Consider the following 10,642-nt stretch of genomic DNA (forward strand, 5'->3'; position numbering starts at 1 on the left):
GAGCTCCAGGAGCCATACATGGCTTTAAACTGCACTATAAGCTCACAAACAAACTTAAAAGTTGTTTATCCAAAGGTGAGGGTTTACATTCAGCTTCTGCTTATTTTGTATAAGTCTCATTAAGTTTTGGGGATTTAAGGAACTTTGTAATTGAACAAATCCCCTATAAGAAACTGTGAGAAGGGCCGTGTGGTGCAGGGTTCAAAGAAAGATTTGATGTTTTCCAATAGATCGTCTTAGCATAAAACGCCGGAAACCATGCCAAATGAGGAGGAACAGCTGTGATAAAAAGATCCCTTTAACAAGTGACAACATTTTCACTTGAGTTTAATGATTATGTGGAGACAGAGACAGTGACAAATTGGCCACTAAGGGGTTCAGTTTCAGCTTTATTGAGAAAACAGGAGAGAAAAAGAGATAGAGAGACAGTGTGAGCGCATTCTCCAGGGAGCGCATTGATTTGACAGTTCACTTGGTTTGTATTTTTCCCATTTACAGTGCGAGGGTCCGACCCGTGACCCACCAGAGTCCATCCTGAATACCGAGGAGGAATAAATAAATAAATTAGACTGTGGATGAATTTAAGAAAATGTTTGAGAAGAAAGTGATGCTCACTGAAAACAAATACGGAAACATTGAACCAATGTATACATTGATTATTAAACAGGCACATATAGAAACAGGTAAGCCACGTGAGCATGTGTGCATGGTAAGCCTAGCTGTTCTGTAAGTGTGAAAATTAGCTAAGTTAGCTAAATATGATAAAGCCTCAGTCTGGGAATGTCCTCAGCTGGATGCATGAATCATAAATCAAGCAAATCATGTTTGTTTTTAGTTTTTTTTATTTCTAAAAATGCAGGTTGCATGCAATGAGAGTGTGCTGTACTACATGTGATAGAGTGACAGTTTGAAAGGCACTGTGCCTGCTAATGTGGGCGCTAATGCATGTATTAGCGTGGCTGTCGTGTGGGCGCTAATGAGGCTGTACCGTGTTTGTTGTTACAGAACAAATGAAATAAACAGTTTTGAAAAACTGCGAAAACATTCAGGCACACTTTGTTTTCTGAGCTGATGATTCAAAAAAGAAGTTCAGACTTGAGGATTCATTTCCTGCTCTGGCGAAGAGGTTAGATGAGATTTGAACAGGCATTCTAAGAACTACTAGAAATAGACAAAGGGTTTTTGAGTCTTTTGTGAAGGATAATACGCTAAATTTATCTACTCGAATCTCTTGCATGTCAATCTGAGTTTTTGTCCTAACCAGCCAATCAGTAAGCATAATTACTAGATGACAAGAAATGAGTTTTGTAATTATGACTTTGACAAATCCATGAATTTACTGTTTTCTGAATGATGAGGAAGCTTAGGGATAAGATTTAGCGTGAGAAAGTGTATTGAGAGGGGGGAAAAGAGAAGTTGATAACGTAGCTTGGGTTTGTCAGATTTTTTTCTTTTCCTTTCCTTTCCTTTGCTTTTTTTTTTTGCCACGTTTTACACACTGCATCACTAAGAGGCTGCCACAAGTGTGTGTGTGTGTGTGTGTGTGTGTGTGTGTGTGTGTGTGTGTGTGTGTGTGTGTGGTCTTCATTAAAGACCCTGCTCTACAGGACTTAAAAAATCCTGCTCACTTATTCAGGCCAAATAAACCCAGGACTTTTCCTAAAAAGTAGAGAGATGTGGGGAGAGAGAAAGCTGAAAGAAGCCTTTTATCCGTTACCTTTGCCAGCCAGAGTCAAGATTTGGTAGAAAGACATTGAGATAAAGCACTTAGACACACCCACTTGTGGCCATCGCGCACATAAATAAGCAATTTTTATCATTTTTGTGCAGCATCAAAGCAAATCATGGTCATAAAAGACAGCTTGCTAAATTAAAGGGTGTTCCTTTAACTTTCTCAAATTGAGAAAGACGTTTAAATCATCTAATGGATGGAACAGATTTGCCTGCATTCTCTCTCTCTCTCTCTCTCTCTCTCAAACGCACACAACTGTGTGAAACTTCCCATGAGAACAGCTCAGAAAACAAAGTCCTGCCCGTTTCCGTACACCCGTCACAAAACAACCAGCGAGGTATCCCAGCAACTGTGTTCTGCATATGAGGCAAGAAGAAATATGAACAAATTATAACAATTAAACCTCTAGCGCTAAGCTGATTTCCTTTCCTGGAAACAAAATTCTTTCTCATCTCTATTTCACACAGTAATTCAAATAATATTATAGCGTGCTGCTCGCAGCAACCTTTTCCATCATAAACAAATACAAAATAAAACAAAACACCCAAAATCCTTACATTTACCGAAGACCAACCAAGGGAGGAGGGGTTGTGGGAACAGTGTGCTTGAGGCCAACTCGCAGTGACCTCTGACCTCCCGACTGCTACAGATGCTCCCTGACTGACCCAGTGGGCGGAGCCCCTGCGGTCACTCACAAATGTACACGCCCCTTCAAAAAGGCATCATTCAATGCCTCTTTTTTTGTCATTCTTATTTTAGCGTGCATCTTCAAATATGCACCGTATAAATACACGCACACAAAGGCCGTCTGAGTATGGGAGAAAAGAGAGGGAACTTCCAAAGGGAACACGAAATTAGAAGTGGGGAACTGAAGTCTGATTGTATCTCAAGTCTTATTATTAGTCTAGCCGCTCCTTTCTGTGAAGCTTCGATAATGGCGATGGCTGGCAGAGTATATTAATAGATAAACCAGTTGAGCTGGTACAGCTCAGAATATGTCATATTGCTTTTGATGATTGGGAACAGGAGCCTTTACACTGATAATGTACAATTCAATAGGCGAATACATCAGGACTTCAGTTTCAAAAGACCACTTTTTGAGTGGTCCACTTTACGCATTTGCGGTTGACCGACAGCTCCTTGGTTGTTTCGAAATAATGCAACCATCCCAGCGGATTTAAATACAATTTTACATTTAGGTGCTTGGTTGATTCCCCCGCCTGTGTCTTTCAGCCATGGCCATTCTCCCATTGATCAACCTCGTTGAACGAGCTCGGAACGTGTGCGCAACTGCGTATCTGTGTTTACTGCAGTTTTAGGTAGCTGGGAATGGAGTAGTTGAACATAAGAAAGTCCAGTTTGTAGAGTTGGTAGAGTTGGCTTTGCTGCTGGGAGCTGATGTTGTTGAAAAACATGGCCGCCATTTGGTCGGTGGTACGGGTGGATTTGGCGTACGACGGGAAGTGCAATGAGTCGCCCACCCCTGCCAGCTTGAGCACGTAGTTGGCGTCCTCCTCCAGAGTCTCGTACTTGCCCACCAGGTCGTAGTGGATGTGGCAGGGGTGGCAGAGCGAGTAGACTGTCTGCCAGTGTTCGTTGAGCGGAGCTTCTCTCTGAGTGCCCGGGTCCACCAGGTAATCGGCGAACTCCTGGAACTTGACGTCGGCACCGCTCTGCAGGGCCTCGGCCGTGGCGTTCTTGCGGTACCGGCGCACGATCTTTGTCCCGTAGCGTTTGTGGAACGAGGTGTTGTAGCGGAGCGTGAACTTGTTGCGGTAGGCCGACACCAACCGCTCGAAGGGCTCGCGCACGAAGAGGAACTTGAGGTAGTTCTTGAGCCGGTGGTTGATATCGGGGATGCTATACTGGTTGAGGGTCTTGAGGTTGGAGGGGATGTGGGCCTCGTTGGACGGAATCTCCATTGGGTCGCTGTACTTGCCCCGACTGCTCAGCACCATCATGACCCGCTTCCAGTTGGTGCAGGCCACCTTGGGCACGTAGCAGTAGATGAGCTCGTGCTCCTCGTCCACCACTAGGTGCTTGAGGTCGCTGGGGGTCAGGACGCGGCGCTTGCGGCTGGACGCGCTGTGGGCACGACACGTGTCCGCCACCTGATCCCGCCGGGCCTGATGCAACACCGCTGCCGCTGAGAACTCAGCCTGAGAAAGAGAAGAAGAACAGGGTGAAACAGCAGCTCAAACAGTAGAGCATAGCACTAGCAACACCAAGGTCATTGGTTGGATTTCCTAGGGAAGGCATGAACTGATAAAATGTAGACCTTCAATGCGTTTAAGCGTTTGCATAAATGGGAATATAAATGTAAAGACTAATTTCCCACGTGCCATTTAAAGCCCTGTGAAGACCATAAATCAGCAGACTGCCTTAAGAGGGAAAGTTTGGCACCAGACAATATCATTAAAATCTTAGCTTAAATTCTCTACAGCAGGGGCACTTAATGCTCCTGGAGATCTTCCACCCTGCTCAGATTAGTTTTAACCCGTGAAAGTTTTAACACAGCATCCTGTCATTTCAAATATTAGATGTTTAATTAGAGTAACTTTGTAGGAAGGTGTGAGAAAAATATTAAAACATCACATGTCGTTTTCTAAATTTCTTTTATATTGTTACTGTACTGAAGCTAAAGCAAATTATTAAAATATTATCTTGAGACTATTTACTTTGTGTTATTTTGATTTCTTACTTTTTAAAACTATGGCTGTCAATCAAATAAAATAATTGTAATTGATCTTGTGAATTTTTACCTCTTTATAAAAATGCTAAACAGTAAAAAATGATCTTAATTTTACATTAACTTACAGATACAAGATACTTCATATAGCACTGAATTTTATGCAGATAATACAATGTATTGCGAAACTCAGTTTGGGGGAAAAAAGCATCCAAGATGGTGGACAAAGGTGAGACAAGTATTAAATATGCTTTCCAAAAGATATACTGTTTTTTAATATTTGCTCATGATATGTATTTTTATACTTTGTGTTAATGCTTAGCAACTTCATATTCTATTGCAGTCTGACGTAAGTTGCATCCCGCGAGCTGTGCTATTTTGGGGTGTGTATCCTATTTAAGAGTGCTCCTAAAATCCTGAACTTCTTCCACCCTATAACAAAAGCAGTGAACAAACACCATCTCACCACATCAAACAAACCCAAGACGTGTGAAAGGTTCTGCTGAAGGCCTGAGGCAGTGAAAGTGGAATCTTGCTGAGCTGTGTTGACCCTTCCCTCAATCTGCTCAATAGAGTTCAAAAGTTAAAGGTCAGCCTTACAGGTCAGTGGTGAATTTAAGACTACCAATGCAGTATTTAGCATCTATTTAGAAGGGTTTCTAGTAATTCAGATGTGGAAAGGAATGAAATGTTGTGCTATTAAAATTCAGTTTCTCTCTCTCTCTCACTCTCTAACTCTATCCATCCATCCATCCATCTATCTCTATCTATCTATTTATCTATCTATCTATCTATCTATCTATCTATCTATCTATCTATCTATCTATCTATCTATCTATCTATCTATCTGTCTATGTCTATCTATCTATCCATCTATCTATCTATCTGTGTCTATCTATCTATCTATCTATCTATCTGTCTATGTCTATCTATCTATCTATCCATCTATCTATCTATCTATCTATCTATCTATCTATCTATCTATCTATCTATCTGTGTCTATCTATCTATCTATCTATCTATCTATCTGTCTATGTCTATCTATCTATCTATCCATCTATCTATCTATCTGTCTGTCTATGTCTATCTATCTGTCTATCTATCTATCTATCTATCTATCTATCTATCTATGTCTATCTATCTATCTATCTATCTGTCTATGTCTATCGATCTATCTATATGTCTGTCTATCTATCTATCTATCTATCTATCTATCTATATGTCTGTCTGTCTGTCTGTCTATCTATCTATCTGTGTCTATCTATCTATCTATCTATCTATCTATCTATCTATCTATCTATCTGTGTCTATCTATCTATCTATCTATCTGTGTCTATCTATCTATCTATCTATCTATCTATCTGTCTATGTCTATCTATCTATCTATATGTCTGTCTATCTATCTATCTATCTATCTGTCTATGTCTATCTATCTGTGTCTATCTATCTATCTATCTATCTATCTATCTATCTGTCTATGTCTATCTATCTATCTATCTATCTGTCTATGTCTATCTATCCATCCATCCATCCATCTATCTCTATCTATCTATTTATCTATCTATCTATCTATCTATCTATCTATCTATCTATCTATCTATCTATCTATCTATCTATCTATCTATATGTCTGTCTGTCTGTCTGTCTGTCTGTCTGTCTATATGTCTGTCTGTCTAACATTGTATGGAAAGGAGCATCATCTGCTAAACTTACTTTTAGGAAAAAGAAAGTCTCCCGAAGCATGTTTCTAATGATGAGGGTGAGTAATTAAATGTAAATGGACTATTCCTGTTTGAGATGTTCTTTAGTAGTTAAATTAGATACCTCTAGCTCTAGTTTCACTAGGTTTCATCAAGTTTCTGCATGCAATTTAACATTTAAAAAGGGAGCAGCACTGTTCATTTCTCCAAAATCATTATTCAAACCTACAGCCACCCACATACTCTCTCTCTCTCTCTCTCTCTCTCTCTCTCTCTCTCTCTCTCTCTCTCTCTCTCTCTCTCTCTCTCTCTCTCTCTCTCTCTCTCTCTCTCTCGCTCGCTCTCAGCCTTTTTCGCTCTCGTTTATACACACCCACTCTCATTCGTTTGTGCGCTCTGTTTCAGTGGAATTTCCCCAGAGTTTTATGTACAGTATTTAAGACTGTTTCAAAGATTCCTAGAATAAAGCACCATGCATCACCTTATCAGCATATAAATTCATATGGAAACCCAAACCATGTCTTTGCATAAGTTCAGGTTGTACACACTTCTGTATTCTTAGTTCCCTCAAAAAATGAAGATTCTGTCATGACTTTCTTTCTTCCGCAAATGTTTTTTTCATTCCACTGCATCTTTGTAAAAAATATTATTGATTAGATTTATTGTACTTTCATGATGCTTTTTGTCATTTTTGAAGCTTGACGGCAACCATCTCAGCCAACTTTCATTGTATGGAAAAGAGCAGCGTGAACAATTCACCGAATCCCAAAAAAGGAGACAAGCAAACTCTACAGGCAATTCATTCATCGACCTCAAACCATGCATTAACATTTGTAGCCTAAGGTTAGCCACTTTACATCTCTCACCTCTCAGTCTAACATTAACCTAGATAAATATGTGCTATTATTAGGTGCATATCCAAGCTAAATTAGTCCCGTGTTTACTGCATGACGCTTAAAATAGCTATTATTAGCATAAATGTGCTATTAGTCGACTAATGGCTTCAATGAATGACTACCAGATGACTAGGACAATCTTTGGACTGGGGCAGCCCTAGATTTTTGCTTGAACTATTTCATTACATTTTTATAGAAGTTATGCATTTTATTTGGGTGTTAGAAATGTGTGTTTCCCAGTTTATGGGCGGCAGGCATATCTTGTGTCTAATGAAAGAATTAATTACAATGAATAATGAAATGAATTCTCTCTTTACACACTCAGTAGCTCAATTAAATTGCTAAAACTCCACAAAGAGCCGCATCAGGCGAGTGTGTGGCAGAGCCGTTTCGAAACGCTGAGAGCTTTTCTGGGAATCCTAGTCTCTTCATACATATATAGCTAATGATATAGTGTCCACTCCAGTTCCTGCAGACACGTCAGGACTTCGGTAATAGAAAACCTTGATGTAAAAGCTTGAGCTGGTTTTCCTGCCATGATGCCATCGGGCCTGAACTCCATTATGCAGGGGTATAGATAGGAGAAATGGGGTCATAAGTGGGGAAAAAAGGAAATGGAGAGCGGTAAATGCAGTGACTCCTGGTTTAGTTCTCTGAAAAAACTATTTTGCGGTCCATTTTCTACAAGCCTGTTTTCTGCTTTCTTCTCCTCTTTCTCTGCTCTGGAACACAATCGACCATGGCATCTACACATCCGTACGTCCACAGGGCCGGTTCAAAGCACAGACTGTTTGTGATCGTGAGCTGTGTGTTGAGAGGTCTAACAACAGCTACACATATCATTAACCAAAGCTACATTCACTGAGTCAGTGTTTGGGATCGACAATTACATTTACCAACAGCCTACAGGAGCATCTCCAATACTGTCTGTATGGATAAATAACTCGAGCCCCTTTTCTATTGTCACGATAGCTATTAATAATGACTGTAATCATAGTGACAGTGATGGGAGTAAATATCAAACATGATGACTTTCGTAATGCCAGAAAGTAGTGGTCGACCAATATATCACCAGAGCTGTCACCGGAGAGCAACTTCAAATCCTAGATTTCAAACCCTTGTGCGCTATGTCCAATTGGCTTTTTTATTATAAAAAAATTATAAATAAAATTAAAATAGGATTACAGAATGAAGAAGAAATTGCAATCAAAATTTTTTTAATCTTTTTTTTTTTCATTCCGTTCAATTTTCAAATAAATTTTGTAATTATGTATAAAAAAAAATGGTGCATCGAAAATATAAAAAATTTCTTACATAATAAAATTATAAAATTAAATAATTATATTAATATATATATATATATATATATATATATATATATATAAATAAAATTATTTAATTATATTATAAAACAATTCTTTTTTTTTTTTATTCATTATTATAGAACATTTGAATTTTATAGCAGCAATATTGTGCATATAAATTCAAGGTTATAAAGGTCTAATTGTTTGTTTCATATTGATTAATTTTATCATAATTCATTTCAAATATTGTTTTATTTTTGTATTATGCAATATATGTATATACATTTGAACTAAAATATAAAATATATGTTTATAAATATATTTTTTTTATTGAAGTATATAGGCTATATATATATATATAGAGAGAGAGAGATAGATGAGCTATAATAGATAGACACTCACCAAAAATAACATATCGATTGACCATTTGTAAACAGAACCAGTTCTAGCCCAGTATCCTAACCGAGGCTACCTTTCACAGGTTGTGTTATCTATTGTTGTCTTTCTTTCTCCGGTGCTCACACAGATCCATCATCAATCTTTCACACACACTTTCACCTCGTTATCACAGAGCAGGCAAGGATGCTAAGATATATGGGCTCTCTCTCGCCCTGTCTCTCTTTGTCTCTCTCCGTCTCTCTCAGTATCTCTCTCTCTCAGACACAAACACACGTTCACATGGTGCTTCTGTCAGTCTGTAGACGCCCTGAGCTCATTTATTCCCAGCACACCAACACAGCTATAGCGGCTCTCCTCTGCAATTAGATAGCTGGAATGCATCCACATTACAATAATCCCAGAATGACACACACACACCTGCCTAAACTCTGGCAGAGGTTTGTGGGAAATAACATATTTGCATTCAGTAACAAAAGATCAATGCAATTATTTAATAGGCGAATATGTCGAATAATGGGTTTAAAAACATATTTTTTCCAAAAGTACCCCTAATTTATTTTGTTAAACTTTAATGAGGAAAAAATTACCACGCTCACCTTTAATGAGATTCAAATCCCACAGTAAAGCACAGCTGGCAGTAGCCGGCGGTAATTGTAACATTTTGTCAAGTCGACGCGCAACAACAGAGCGCTGAGAGCCGATGCGTGCGAGCGTGTTTGAGGTACGTTTGTGTTCGTGTGCGCTATACGCTGATGAGCTCTCATTTATCTTTCCTGAAATAGAGAGCCTGCGAAACACCGTAAGAAGCAAACATAAACAGCACCAGGAGCAAAGCATTAATAATCATATATTCAGAGCGTCTGTGTGCCCACCAGAGAGAGCGGCAATATATGGGCCCTGTGGATTTTTAGAAAGTAAACTCTCTTCAAAATACTTTTTCACACTCTCTCATTTACCTAATTTGTCTACAAATACTGTTCAGCCTTGGAAATAAATAGATTTAAAGGAGAATTCTGACGTTTTTGTTATGAAAGTCATTAGGATTTCCGTCAGAGTGTCAAAAATGGAAATTAAATTTTTTATTTTGTATTATTGCTAAGGCCAATTTCGTAGTTAACATGTTATTACATTTAAAATTAATTTGCCTATTACAACTTGAAATAAAAAAACATTTTTAGTATATTGAATTTTTTAGAATATAATAATATTTTAAGTGGTTGTTTGTGTAAAAATTATACAAATAATTTTCACATCATAAATGTTGAATTCAGTTTTAATGTTCGGAATGTTTTATTTTTAGATTGATGATAAACATATGATGGATTTTCATCATTTAACATCGAAAGTCTTGTTGAAAGTCGCTTTTATTTTATTACTATTTTGTCTACTATTTTTGTACTAATGTCTGTTTAGTTTTTATTTATTTTTGATATATTATTATTTATATTTTTTTATATTTATATTTTTATTATAGTTAAGAAATCAGTTGAGAAACCAACATTTTATTTTATTTATTTATTTGTTTATTTTTAGTCTTGTTGAAAGTTGAAATCTGTTAGATTGCATAAAAATCAAGCTGTGCCTGTAGTTGAAGAAACACCCACTAATGTCTCATTCAAAGTTTGCAGCTTATGCTTTTCAGGAGATTCATTCTCAGTCTCTCGCAGTCATAAACAGGTTGTGGTTTGACCCTGTGACTGCGGCGACCTCAGAAGCTTTTATAGAGGCTAGCTCTTATAAGCGTGAGATGAATTATTAAAGAAAGTCAAAGCCTTCCCTCCATCTGTCCCCGCACTGAGGTTTATCATCCATTTATATGAGCTCAGAGAGAGAGATTAGCACACTCAGAGGGCCCAAGTTTAACTAGAGAATAAATTTGATTTCCTTGCTGGAGAAGTCCACAATAAAACGACAGACTGAGT

General features: G+C 38.1%; 1 protein-coding gene across 5 annotated transcripts in view; it reads right to left on the bottom strand.

Moving 5' to 3' along the window:
• Positions 1-369: 369 nt before the first annotated feature.
• chst11 (carbohydrate (chondroitin 4) sulfotransferase 11) overlaps positions 370-10,642 on the bottom strand; it is a 45,012-nt gene continuing 34,739 nt past the window's right edge. For 4 of the 5 annotated variants that reach the window (XM_082167095.1, XM_082167094.1, XM_082167097.1 and 1 more), the window contains one exon: positions 370-3,891. In XM_082167095.1, the coding sequence (XP_082023221.1) occupies positions 3,037-3,891 (855 nt within the window). In that variant the 3' untranslated portion in view covers positions 370-3,036. The remainder of the gene's footprint in view (positions 3,892-10,642) is intronic. The other variant, XR_014205272.1, reaches the window with a different exon arrangement.

This window comes from Leuciscus leuciscus, assembly GCF_965113295.1.
Source record: "Leuciscus leuciscus genome assembly, chromosome: 4".
In the NCBI taxonomy this organism is placed as follows: Eukaryota; Metazoa; Chordata; class Actinopteri; order Cypriniformes; family Leuciscidae; genus Leuciscus; species Leuciscus leuciscus.